At 35.9% G+C, this 14,228-nt stretch overlaps 1 protein-coding gene across 7 annotated transcripts in view; it reads left to right on the forward strand.

The window, feature by feature from the left end:
- Positions 1 to 14,228, forward strand: part of KDM4C (lysine demethylase 4C) — a 275,362-nt gene that overhangs the window by 192,240 nt on the left and 68,894 nt on the right. For 4 of the 7 annotated variants that reach the window (XM_072859870.1, XM_072859871.1, XM_072859872.1 and 1 more), the window contains exons 16-17: positions 279 to 334; positions 3,479 to 3,587. In XM_072859870.1, coding sequence (XP_072715971.1) covers positions 279 to 334; positions 3,479 to 3,587 — 165 coding nt within the window. Of the gene's footprint in view, positions 1 to 278; positions 335 to 3,478; positions 3,588 to 4,505; positions 4,570 to 8,320; positions 8,382 to 14,228 lie in introns of those variants that run through there. The other 3 variants (XR_012042210.1, XM_072859874.1, XR_012042211.1) reach the window with 3 other exon arrangements.

Raw genomic sequence — 14,228 nt, forward strand, 5'->3', positions numbered from 1 at the left:
TAAATCCCTTTTTATTTAGTATCACTTTCAAAGTGATTCTGTCACTTTGTTTATGACTAATACTTAAAATTTATTTTTCTTTAGCTCAATGTTGTTTTTCTTTTTGTTACTGTATTCTTGTATTTTTCCTGTAAGGAAATGCAGTGTTTTTAAGTGGCAGTTTGTAAGCCAGTAATTAATTACATTAGTAATTTACATATCCTTAAGATCAGCTGAATAAAACTGATTTGTAACTAGTCAATAAAGCTCACTTTTTTCTACACTATTTTTATTTTTAGGAATGTTGTCTCTGCAATTTGAGAGGTGGTGCATTAAAGCAAACTACTGACAAGAAGTAAGTAGTATATACTTCGGGATTGTATGTGCTTGTTTTAAACTTTATTCCCAATCCATTCCCATGTACAAAGCATTTGTAAACCTAATTACTTGACAGTGGCCCTTTAAGGTGAATCGTTGCAGAATTAAAATGACTTCTATTTAAATGTGCCACTGGCATTTGTGAAATAGTTAGATGCTAAAATGTACATTTGTTTTAGTATTTGCACACACTTGTTCCAAGTTTTATTCTGCTGGTCTTTGTGTAAAGAAAGTAAATGAGAGCTCATTTGTCATTGTTTGCATGGGCAAGTCTTATCAAACAGCGAAGTGTATTTTCTTCTTTGGTCCTGGAAAATTGAGATTACAGAATTTAATATAACACCTTTGAACTTCTAGAAACAGTATTTTTAATTAATTAATTTGAATCATATTGAAATAATTTTAGATTTTGAAGTGGTTTTTTTTTTTAACTACACCTCTGTCATACACTGTCAAAAATGGTATTGTTGCTGACATAATGCTATTAACAGCAGCAGTATGTTTCTCTGTGTATTTGGATGACAGAACACTATAGCAAAGAACCCTAAGAGACAAAATAGAAAATGTGCAGCTTAATATTTTTTCAAGCCCAATAGTGGAACAGTCTTTATGAATTTTGTAACTTCTCATAAATAATTAAATTATTTTAGTAACCTAGCAATATCACGTAGATCTCTTTCTTTAACCCTTTGGAATGCAGTCGTAAGAGATGATCTAGCTGCAACATTCTTTTCCACTTACCAGGCAAGAATTTATTTATTAGTGATTTGCAATTGGTTGCATGACCCTTGTAAATTGTCCAGTTAGGAGAAGGTTTTATGTGAAACTTACAGGCCAGATCTTACCTTCAGAAAGCATTAATATTGTAACCGTTCTATTGGAGGTTTTGACCAAAACGTGAACATTCTCAGCTGCTTTTTAGTTCTGTTCTAAAGTCCCCTAAATTTGCTACTTGCTTTTCTCACTTAACCCCGCCCCCCCCCAAAAAAAAAGTGTCATCTCAGTAGAATTTATCATGCCCTTTTGATATTTGCTGATAGATTGCATGTTGCATCTTTGAAAATACGTACATCTTTTTTGTAGAACAATTAAAATATTTTAGAAATGTTTCACAAGATTTATTCATAGAAAAAAATCCACAGAGGGTTGCAGAAAGTGACTTTCTCTGCATAACTATACCTAAAGTCTTTGGTATTGCATTACATCCCTCTGTAGGTTTCTGTTACAGATTTATGAAATGAGAGTTCTGTAAAAGTAGTTCAACTCTTGTTTTCCTGTTTCCATAATACCTTACAGTTGCTACACATTGTTGAGTCTTCCATCTATCTTTCAGCATTAGCTACCATTCCAAACTTTTGAGAGTTTTTGCAAGAGTATGTTCCAATTATGTCTTTTTTTGTCCAACATGTGCATTCCCTTCCCTCCTCCTTTCCCTCTCACACACTGATTGGAGATATAGGATGAGCATTACTTAGATTTAAAAGCTAATGAATCAAACATGGTGGGGGGGTAACAATTTGTCATACTGGAGAGGTGAGATTCCTTCTTTTCAGCAGAACACAGCAATTGTTTTGAGTCCTGTTAGGTTGAGAGATGTCAGAGTATAAAGGTTTTGGTGAAGATTTATGGAAGAGGCATTTTATTTATAGCATTTCTGTCCCATAAAGCTTAGAAGGTAAGACAATGTAGTTTTGCAGGTGGGCAGGCAGCAATGAAAAGAAAAAGGGTGTTATTAAAAGTTAAAAACAAAAAATCTCAAAGCAAGACTTCTTTCTGTAAGTTAGAACATAAACAAAACTGTCACCATAATAAAATGATAGATCTACAAGCTTTATCTGCTTTTATTTGGGCTGAACTGTATAACTTGCTAATTGATATGTCATCTTCACATACAGCTCTTATTTCACACTTTGGCCAATACAACTTTAATGTCATATGACAACAGTTTGTTTAGTCCCTGTGTGTCATATTAATACTTTTCCAGATATTTTTGTTAAAGATGAGTTATTGAAATAGCACCACTCTAGTGCAGGAAAGAGAAATTATTTCTGTTCTGCTGCATCACCCTCTGTCTCTCAGCTCCAGCCTGCATTCATGTTAATCTGCTAAGATGCTTATACAATGTTTGTCTCTGGAGATCTACAGAAAGTGGAATGAGGCAAACGTTCAGGGCTTACAAAAAAGAGCAAATGGGGAAATGAGACAAGATGTACAATGAATGACAGGTAATAAAGCAAATATGAGTCAAGGAATGGAAATGTTTCCCTGTCTTCAGATTTACTAGTTGTCTACCCCAAAAATTATTTTAGAAGTAGTCTCAGAACGCTACTGCTGTTTAATAAAAATGTCATTAGCTTCTCTTTTGCTTCATATAATATGCACTTTCAATATTAATTTCAGGCTTTTTTTAAGTTTCATTCAGCCTTCCTTATTTTGAGATTTATGTATTGAACCAGCATTTGGAGGACATAGCAGTGCTTTCTGATGAGTATAGGAAGCACATAGCATCATCTGACAAGCTTCCTGAAGCTGCACTGAAATCTTACATGTAGCACTGGTCCTAGGCACTTGACAGGTACTTTCACTGCTAAAGGGGATCCAGTTCATGTTGGGCATTACAGTGACAGCCTGATCAGTTTGCTGCTTCTATGCCTTTGGGTCTGTAAACAGAAGGTCTTGATAGTATACTTTGTTTTACGCTTCAATAGATGTATGACTGACTGATCATGTGTGTTGCCTAAGAATAGTTACTCAGGTCTGAGTAATGTTAATCTAAAATGCTGTAGGTGATAAACTGCACACAAATCAAATAGTGTGGTCTTTACATATGGACCTGGATAGCACAACTACAAAACCTTTGCACTTAATACATTGAACGTGAAAGATGCTTAAAAAAATGTTGCAATAAAAACCCAGTCTGAAATTATATTTCTACATAGTGGTAGTGTTGTAAGGTTTGTCAAATATGTTTCACAGAAGCTTAGAAAATCCTAATAAGGAAGTATCTAGAGATGGTTGCCTTTAAAAAACAAAACCCACACGGCAAGTAATGAAACATCTTAAACACTTGTATTTCTATGGGGGTTTTTTGGTGGTATTCTTGACTTGCCACTTTTCACAGGTGGGCACATGTAATATGTGCAATTGCCATCCCAGAAGTCAGATTTGGTAATGTCACAGAACGTACACCGATAGACACTAGCAGAATACCTTTGCAAAGATTAAAATTGGTGAGTAGTATGTTCATATATGCTTCATATATTCTTTGCTATTAAGGTGTTCCAATATTTGAAATGTATTAAAAATCTGAATTATGATGATTATTGCCAGGTACAGAGCAGTAAACTATGTTTAAGGTAAGGAATAAATAACCAGGGTTTTATCGAGTTGGGCTTTTTGACATATAATGGCAATTCATTAACACTGTTAACAGCCTTTGGTATTTTATTAAAAGAAGTTTGAACCTGTCCTCCCCCAAAAGAAGAATAACAAACTTGACCCATGTCAACTGTGAAAGTTTCAGTTTTGGAACTGTATTGGTGTTGAAAGTCTTGAAACCCAAACAGACTGGGAATATCACACAGTACGTGTTTGTGAGGTTTTTTTTGTTATGTATTTTTGTCTCAAGGAACTATTTATGAAGGTAAAAGGATGTATGATCTGTTTGTTACGTGGTATCTCTACCATCTGGGTGTTGAAAAATGTGCACAAAACAGATCACACATTATATTGGATGAAAAAAACCCTGTTTCCTGAAGAATTTCAAAAGCTGGTGGAAAACATAAATAAAAGTGCATCAGCTACTAACAGTTGCACCCTGTGTTACATCTAGAATAACAGTGTCATTCAAGAAGGTTGATGTACACAACCAGAAGATAAGCAACATAAAATATTTTCCTTGCTGTGTTACATGAGAACTACTTAATTTGTCAGCGTGTGCATCACTGTGATGTCATCTGATAGAAAGAAAGTGATTACTGGCCCATTCAAAATCTTAGGGAAAAGATACCATCAGTTTTCTGGATCTGCCACACACTATTTCCAAAGTGGTTCTTGGTCTACCTGACCTTGTTCTTGCTCATTTTGAACTATTAATCTTTTCATTACTTTTTCCTTTCATTTCATTCATTATTTTTTGTGTTTTGTAGCTGTATTTCTAAATGTGGAGATGCAACTTTGAGTGGTTTAAATTGACAGGCTGTCCTTCAAATGGTAATCCGTTCTACATTTTTATTCAAAATTTTAAAATTTTGTTTTTCACATGTCCTTTTAAAAATAATGTAAACCACATTTCTAAAAAGTATATAGAACTTATTATAAAAAATGTTCTTCCTAATCTGAAAATAAAACCAGTAGAAGCACTGAGAATTAATTGAATATATTTATTCTTATTTTTGAGGATCTTAAACAGTCACAGACATGTCTGGTTGGAAATTGTTTATTCAGGGGTTGAAAACACAGAAATGTTTAATTTACCAGATGTTGAAATTCATTCTCTGAGCTGTCCATGACTTGAACTGTATAAGAGTAACAGGAGCCTTTTGGAGAAGGCTTGAATTAATTTTAAATTATTGATTATGAAGGTATGGAGCCAAAATTTGTGAAGTTACATGATTTATAATTCCTAGGTCATTTCTGCTGAATATAAAGCAATTATGCTAATCAGTTATTTATAACAGAGAGATTTTTCTTCTATTCTTTCTTTTAGTTGATAAAAGATTGCTTATAGTCCCTAGTGCTTCTTCAGTTCTTGAAGCTTCCTTCAATGTAAAAGGACATTGAAGCACTACAGATTGTATTAAGCTGTATATACCCTTTTGGTCTTCTGTGAGTCCCTGAATGTTTATATATATAGCACTTGCTTTCCTTAATGCTGTTTTTTAAAGTAAAAGAGTTTGTATATTTGAGTGGAATGAATGTTGTGATGAAGGAATTCAGCTGAATACAATAAAAATGAGAAGCAGGGTACCTTATAACAGCCGTAAATGTAGTATTGCTGCAGGTCGTGGACAGTCTTACTGTGAAGGAAGGAATCACTTTAATCCTGGTTTGGCTCATTAAACCTTACTTTTCCAAGACTTAGATTCTGACATTGAATTTATAATGAAATAGCTAGGCTTGTACTAATTTAAAGGAAGTAGGCAATTTGACCATTTCAAAAGGCTCTATAATGATTTAATGTCAATAGACCAATAAAATGCTGGTCCTTGGGTAAAGGAGCAGAGAAAAATAGGCTCTAAAACCACCAGCATCTGTCTGCTTTTAAATTTTGACTTTTGTTGTAAATAAATTGCTGTATCTGATGGTTTTACTCTGCTGTTTCATAATGAATGCCCTAGCTAAACTAAGTCTCCTGAATAACATTGTAGTATTCTATATTTAAAAAAAAAAATTAAAAAAATAGATATTAGATGGAATTGCAGGGATACTTTATATTTTCTCTAAAGCCCTGTGTATTAGATACTTTTTGTAAATTATTTCTCGTTTCCTGAAACATGGGGTTCCTACTTCTCTAAAGAGGTTGCTGTCAATAACCTTGTGTATATATGCCACATCATTCTCAAATCAAATGTGATCCTTGCCTTAGTCTTCACTTCCTGACTGTTGATGCTACAGAATAACAGCTATGCTCTCATACTCACAGACATTGGGTTCTTTGCCTCAGGGGAACCCCGGGAATTATTCTTTCTCTAGGAATTGCCATCCCTTCTTCCCCCTACTTGGTCCCACTTCCATTCTTATCTTTTATTTCTCTCCATTATCATATACTCTGTACTTTGGAGTGGACAGCTGATACTATCTGTCTTGCTGTTAAGTTCTGTACAAGCATACTGAGTGATTCACACTGACGTTAGCTCTGGGAATCTGTGAGCAATTGATTCGGGCTGGTTTTCCCCTTTGAAATTGTAGGGATCGCCAATACTGCTCTTCAGCAGCCAATTCCTGCTTCACAGCTATCCTGTTTGTTAGGTTAAGGATATCTTTGTTCATCCGTCTCCATCATTCAAAGCCAGAGAGTGTTCATTGTATAAGCAAAGGCAAGTTTTGTACATTGTTTGTTGATATTGAGCCTTCATACAAAATAAATTTTTAAAAAATACATTTTTGGGCATATCTTTATAATGTTCTTTATGTTAAAGCATGGGATAGCTAATAAATGTGGGCTGTCCTACTATGCCATACCTCCTTTACAAAATTTGGCATGTGTTTTGTTGAAATTTTTTAAATGAGCAGACGACAATGGAAAACAAATATAAAAGGATAGATTACATTCTAACGTGCAGCCATACCAGAACTAGATCTTAAAATGTAGCAGCAAATAGCTGTAGTTGTTTTAAACATTTGTCTTTCTATCCCTGTCCTCCCCCTTCCTCCTTCCCCTCCTTTCCTCCATTCCCCCTTCACGTCTTTCTCTCTGAAATAGTAACAAACCCAAATAAGCAGAACATCTACTGTTTTCAGAGATCTGTAGAGGCTGAGCTGACATTTTCTTTAATGTAGCATCTAGAAAGGAATATCAAAGGAAATAAAAAGTCAATGTTTTATTTTTGACAAATTAAATAACATCTGTGCAAACATGAACATATTGGTAGGCTGTTTTTTATTGCTTAGCTAGTTGTATACTGATTGCTGTTAAATAGTTTTAATTCACTAGACATTTTGGGTTGGAATCAGTGTGTTTCCTGTCAATTTTTCCATTATTAAATATTCAGTATATACTCATTTCTTCCAGAGTAAAAAATCAATATTTGTATTATGATTACAGTAGCTCATAGCTTTAAATTGTTTTATGCAACTCTTTCATGTTTGCAAGTTAGTGGGTTTTTATAGAATGCCAAAATGTTTTCATATTTCCCTAGCTTTTTTCAATGGGTTACGTGCCATGTTCCATCATTGCTGAAAATTTACGTGATAGTGAAATGTTCATTAAAAATTAATTCTCTTGAAAATTATTCCTTAATGCTAGTGGATGAAAACAGTCTAAATCAATACTAATAGAAGATTTTGGTGCTTTGTCTTTCATAGGGGAATGTGAAAGAAAAGAATGTGATACATTCTGTGTTGAAATAAAGCAGGTTGCACCATCACTTATATTTTAGGGGTGTACACCCATGATACTGATGGACTGTAGTTGACTTTTCATGTGAAAGCAAAAGGCCTCCCAGGCAACCTCAGTGTACAGAGCATCCCACAAAGACGCTATAACCTGTAGTTTCTCCACTTTACCTCTCTGTGACTATACCTTTTCTCTTTTTTGAAACTTAGGTGAATGGGAAAATGAGATTGTCCTGGTCTCTTTTGTCAGAGAGTCAGGCTTTCTTCCTTTATTTTAGATTCTGCCTGGACGGTCACATCCATCAGACACTTTGAGTTCCAATAGCCATGTGGAATGACAATTTGTGATTATCAAGCTAGGAAACAAATACGTTGAATTCACATGTTTATGCACAGGTTCTAAAATGAAATGGTTGGAAGGATATACCTTACCATATCACACATTTTAAAACAATATTTTACATAAACTACAGTGTGCTAGCTGCTTTGCAGACATTTAGTTCAGATGGTCTCTGTTCCAGTGGTCTCCAAGTTTAACAGCAGACATATGAACAAGCGTGAAGATGGGAAATACACAAATGCTTAAATACTGTTTAATCACAGTGAAAATGTTAGGAGCAGATAAAAGGGAGGCAGAGTTAGTGAGAAGTGATGGTATGGAGGGGGACCACACGAAATTTCTCTAAACATATATACAGAGTTTCAGCTGGTGACGATTTGGAACAAGTGTGTGATTTGGAGGAGAGTTTATGCCACGAATGAGTGTGGTGTCAGCTTCCATCCCAACACAGTTTAACAGCATCTAACAGTTTACCTAAAGCAGATAAAGCTTAGGTTTCTAGCTGAGTTTAGCTTTATTTATTTTATTTATTTATTTTATTTTTGCCTTGTTCTATTTGTCCTTAAGTCTCCAGGAGAAGCTTGGGTGTAACCTCCTGCTTTTGAAAACTTGTTTTCCTTGACTATTTATATGTATGGGGCTTTGGGTCATAGAAAACAGACTGTGGATTCCTGCGTGTGTCAAAATCAACGATAAAACTTGGTTTTACTTTGGGAAGGGAAAAGCTTTTCCCCAAGTACCTAGATAGTCTCTGCTTTCAAAAGAGTGCTAATTACTCAGCTATAATTATAAATATGAACTAAAGCTGCATGAAAAAGTCTCTGGAGATGAAAAAATCAGACCGACCTCTCAAACATAAACTCAGCCTTTAAAAGAAAGAATAAGTACTCTCTTGTCTGTCATTCTATTTTAATAAAACATAGGACTTAAAAATAGAATTAAATAAAAGCACTTACTATTATATGGCAAAGGAATCCAAGCCAACAGGAATATTGAGCCTAGTATCATTTACCCTTGTCAGACATGTGACTTATAATGGACAGTAGACATTGTAAATGAAAGTGTTTAAATATTTCATCTGTTGCAAAAGAAATATTTAAATATAATCATTAGCATCTGTTCCTGAACCTATATATTTAAGATGTCAACTCTAACATCATGTTTTGAATAGAATACATATCAACTCAATAGCAAAATACATTATCTGCTTTTGGTATTTTCAGTGTTTTCAAATGCTTGAGTACTGGATTGACTTTGTCCTTATAGGCAGTCGCTGCAATGCTGTACTGAAATGTGCACATAAGATGCCTTTGTTTCTTTATCTGTAGAGTTTCCTATTATTTTTACATTTGAAATCCTATTTCTCCAACAAAATAGAGGTAGAAAATGAGTTTTGGAATAGCTGAAGTTGCCCCGAAGCTTTTGATGACCTCAAATTTGTATTTGACAAGTGAACCGAGTATAAGCACAAGTGTACTCTGAGTGAGGAACATTATTTTGAAAAGAAATTTACACTGTGATGATGACTGATCTACAAGCCTTTCAGTATCTGGCTGAAGCCATAAAGTTCTTTTTAGAAGCCTATACACTTGAAAATTTGCACCTGAAGGCAAATAATAGTGAGCTTGAAAGCCAAAGATTATAGTTTTGAAAGGTACATCAATTCTGAAAATACAGAGGTTTCTCTGTGGTATGCCACTGAAGAATGGAATCAAAGCGAAAATGTGTATGAGCTTTTAAAAGAATGAGCAAATATTCTCCTGCCTGTCATTCTATTTTAATGATGTATGAAACCTAAAAAAGGATTAAAGACATTTGAAGACACCGCTCATCTTCTGTGTTCTAATTTGTAATGAAATTCATTTGTTAAACTACAGTGGGGTAGTAGAACTATTGCAGCTGTGTTTGTGAAAGAGTAAAGAAACACTTGCAGTGATGTATACCAGTGTTGCTATGCATTTCTGGTAATACAAAGAGGTATTGATTACTTTTCAACGTTTCCAAAAATATTGCTGGCAGGACAATTGAGGAGAATCATTATACCATACATAAATTCACGCATTAACTAACTTACTGCACACATTCACAGGCAATGGGAGCAAAATAGACAAAAATCTTGAGGTAGATTTTAAGATATTTCCAAATTGTTTAAAAACTTTTAATGAAATAGCCTTAAATAGCACACTTTTTGATTAAAAAAAAATGCTAAACTAAAAATTATGCAATACTTGATTATTGCAATATATAATTTTTTAAAAATGTAGTGACTTATTGCAATCATGTACAAAGTACAATTTAGTGTACATGCTTTAGTTGCAGTGTTCATAAGATTTTTAATAAGTATGTTAGAAGAATGTACACTGCTGGCTGTATAGTACTTACTGTCAGAATAATTCGCCACAATGAGCAGATCCTATTGCAAACTGTCAAATTTGTATCTTGCAGCAGTACCATACTATTAAGTCTTATGAAAAACATGGAAACTGTTAGATATGCATGACTATAAATAATGTCTGAAGACATGGACATGTCTGTAAGAATAAAAGCAGAGTGTTTAAAATGTTAACTAGTCCTCTGAATTTGTTTTTACTTGCAGAGAGGACTTAGGACTTTATGTGCAAGAAAATGGATTTTTCCTATAAAAATCCTTTGACATTTTTAAAGATCTGAATAGTCCATAATAAGATGTGTAGGTCTGATAGAGTCAGGTCTATATTTTGAAGTTCATCTCTGTCTGTACAGTATGTATTTGTGTATAGGTGAGATCACGTATGTGGGTTTTTTGTGTCCACACACAAATGGACAGTAATGCAACAAGTGTATGAGAAAGGTAACTCGTAAGTTAAACAAATATATGTCCAGAGATGACTGTCATTGAAGAGCTAAATGAAATGCTGAGTTTCGAATTGAGTAATAAGGTTGAGAGTGAAGAATCATTTCATTTCATAGATAATATCCTACATTGTCAAACATGGAATAACTCTCTGAGCTCTAATAATTTGATGACAGCAAAGTAGCAACTGAGTAACATGAGGGTCACACGTTATCTAAATGGTTTTACTTTGCATCAGGAAAAAAAAAAATTTTAAAACATCCTAAATTTTTTAAAAAAAATTATAAAACTGCTGAATTTATTTACTTTTATTTTGGCTTATGTTTATTTAAATCTCCTGATAAAGCTTTCAGAAGTGCTTACATGCTTTAAAGATCAGAGTCCACTTTCAAATATGATTTGAGTATTTGGGGACAGTAATACTTTTTTTCCGAAAGAGCAAAAGGGCTTGTGATTGTATTTCATATCAAAGCTTAATTTTTTACTGGTATTCATTTGAAAGATCTTCTAATTGGACCAGTAAGGTAGCATATCCTATCAGGATCTCCTTCTACAGTTATTCACCTGAACTTTGCACACACTGTAATATTTGATAAGTCACTTTATGCCTTAGTTTACCTTTCTGTTTGTCAATACTGGTGTCACTATGTTGCTGAGAAAGCTATTGCCTAACATCTGTGTAAAATTTTGAAAATACAGCGTTCCATCAAGTTGTTAAGAGTTACTTTATGTTCCCAGGATTATTAATGATGGGTGTTGGTGGACATCGGATTTATTTATGAATTAACATTTAGATTGTGGGTTTTTGAACCTTAATTTTTTGTTATTAATTGCATACAAAAATTTTCTGTAGAAAAATTTTTCTATAGAAAGGCATTTGATTTAGAAAATTATACATCATATATAAGGAAAAATAAAAAGTATGAGAATTAAAACAGCCAGGAAAGGGACAGAACCATGTCAGCTGATGTAAGTGTAGAAACTAGCAAGGATTAAATGTGTCCAGTGTATGCAGAATTTAAGTAAAGTTTTAGAAAACTGGGAGAAAGAAAACTGACACCAGGATTGTATCTGTAAGAAAAGAATTTGGAGACAGCATAATCCAGGAAGGCTTATCTCTGATCACCACATGCACAAGCTGTAGAGGCAATTTTATTGTTTTTGGTTTTGTTGTTGCTTGTGTTGTTTGTGACTATAAGTCATGGAATACACATCAAACCAAGATATTTTTAAATGTAAATTTAAAAGAGAAAAAATTTCTTCCATAATCTTCTATCATTTCTGTGTCCAGGGTAACTTATTTTAAACTGGAGCATCACTGCAATTATTGCCAGTTTGATTTATGAGACCATAAAGATGTATTGTTCAATCTTCCAGAAATGTACCTTTTTGTTATCCATAAGTCTTAGGCAGTTTTGAATAAATTTTGCTGTGCTATTGACTATATACACCTTACATACATTTTAAACAACCAACACTCCTCACCAACATCAGTGGGTGCTTATATATGACTCCATTATACTTTTATTCCTTTAAAGTCCTGTCCTGGTTGCAGCTGTGATAGAGTTAATTTTCTTCCTAGTAGCTAATATAGTGCTGTGTTTTGGATTTAGTATGAGAATAATATTGATAACACACTGATGCTTTAGTTGTTGCTAAGCGGTGTTTACACTAGTCAAGGACTTTTCAGCTTCCCAGGCTCTGCCGGGAGCACAAGAAGGTGGGAGAGGGCACAGCCAGGACAGTTGACCCCAACTGGCCAAAGGGCTATTCCATACCATATGGTGTCATGCTCAGTATAGAAACTGGGGGGAGCTGGCTGGGGAGCAGCAATCGCTGCTCGGGGACTGGCTGGGCGTGGTAAGCTTTTGCATCACTTGGTTTTTTTGGTCTTCCCTGGGTTTTGTTCTCTCTCTCCCTCTCTTGTTATTTTCCTTTTAATTACTCTTTTTTTTTTTAAATTATTAAACTATTCTTATCTCACCCATGAGTTTTCTTACTTGTGCTCTTCAGATTCTCTCCCCCATCCCACCGGGAGGGGGGAGGGTGAGCGAGTGGCTCTGTGGTGCTTCGTTGCTGACTGGGATTAAACCGTGACAAGTCCCCACTGTTTTATGTCCTCTAGAATCATAGAATGGTTTGGGTTGGAAGGGACCTTTAAAGATCATCTCGTCCAAACCCCTGTCATAGGCAGGGACATCTTTCAATAGATGAGGTTGCTCAAAGCCCCATCCAACCTGACCTTGAACACTTCCAGTGATGAGGCATCCACAACTTCACTGGGTAACCTGTTCCAGTATCACACCATGCTCATTGTAAAAAATGTCTTTCTTATATCCAATCTAAATCTACCCTCCTTCAGTTTAAAACTGTTGCTCCTTGTCCTGTCACTACAGGCCCTGGTAAAAATTCTTTCCCTGTCTTTCTTATAAGCCCCCTTGAAGTATTGAAAGGCTGCAATAAGGTCTCCCCACAGCCTTCTCTTCTCCAGGCTGAACAACGCCAGCCCTCTCAGCCTTTCTTCACAGGAGAGGTGTTCCATCCCTTCGATCATTTTTGTCTTGGACCTGCTGTAACAGGTCCATGTCTTTCTTGTGCTGGGGACCCCAGAGCTGGATGCAGTACTCTAGCAGGGAGTACTCTCATGAGAGCGGAGTAGAGGGGGAGAATCCCCTCCCTTGACCTGCTGGCCATGCTGCTTTTTATGCAGCCCAGGATATGATTGGTTTTCTGGGCTGCAAGTGCACATTGCTGGCTTGTGCCCAATTTTTCATCCACCAGTACCCCCAAGTCCTTCTCCACAGGGCTGCTCTCAATCGATTCATCCCCTGGTCTATAATGATACTGGGGATTGCCCCAACCCAGGTGCAGGACATTCCATTTGGCCATGTTGAACCTCATGAGGTTCAAAAGGGCCCACTTCTCAAGCCTGTCAAGGTCTCTCTGGATGGCATCCTTTCCCTCAAGCCTATCAGCTGCACCACTCAGCTTGGTGTCATCTGCAAACTTCTTGAGGGTCCACTCAATGCCACTATCTCCGTCACGGAAGAAGATATTAAATAGTACTGGTCCCAGTAGGGACCCTTTTGAGGGACACCACTCATTACTGGTTCCCACTTGGACATTGAGGTGTTGATTGTAACTCTTTGAATGTGGCATCCAGCCAATTCCTTATCCATCTGATAGTCCATCCAAACCCATATCTCTCCAATTTAGCAGCAAGAAGGTTGTGGGGGACCATATCAAAGGCCTTACAGAACTCTAGGTAGATGACATCTGTAGTTCTTCCCTTGTCCACTGATGCAGTCAGTCCACTGTTAGTGAAGGCCACTTGATTAGTCAGGCATGATTTGCCCTTGGTGAAGCCACGCTGGCTATCTCTAGTCACCTCCCTGTCTTCCACATGTTTCAATGTAACTTCCAGGACTCTCTGTTCTACGATCTCATGGGGCGCTGAGGTGAGGCTGACTGGTCAATAATTCCCAGGGTCTTCCTTTTTACCCTTTTTAAAAAAGGGTGCAATATTCCCTTTCCTCCAGTCACCAGACACTTTCCCTGACTGCCGTGACTTCAGATATCATGAGAGTGGCTTGGCAACTACATCAGCCAATTCCCTCAGGACCATAGGATGCATCTCATTGG

Source organism: Ciconia boyciana, chromosome 4, assembly GCF_034638445.1.
Source record: "Ciconia boyciana chromosome 4, ASM3463844v1, whole genome shotgun sequence".
Classification (NCBI taxonomy): domain Eukaryota; kingdom Metazoa; phylum Chordata; class Aves; order Ciconiiformes; family Ciconiidae; genus Ciconia; species Ciconia boyciana.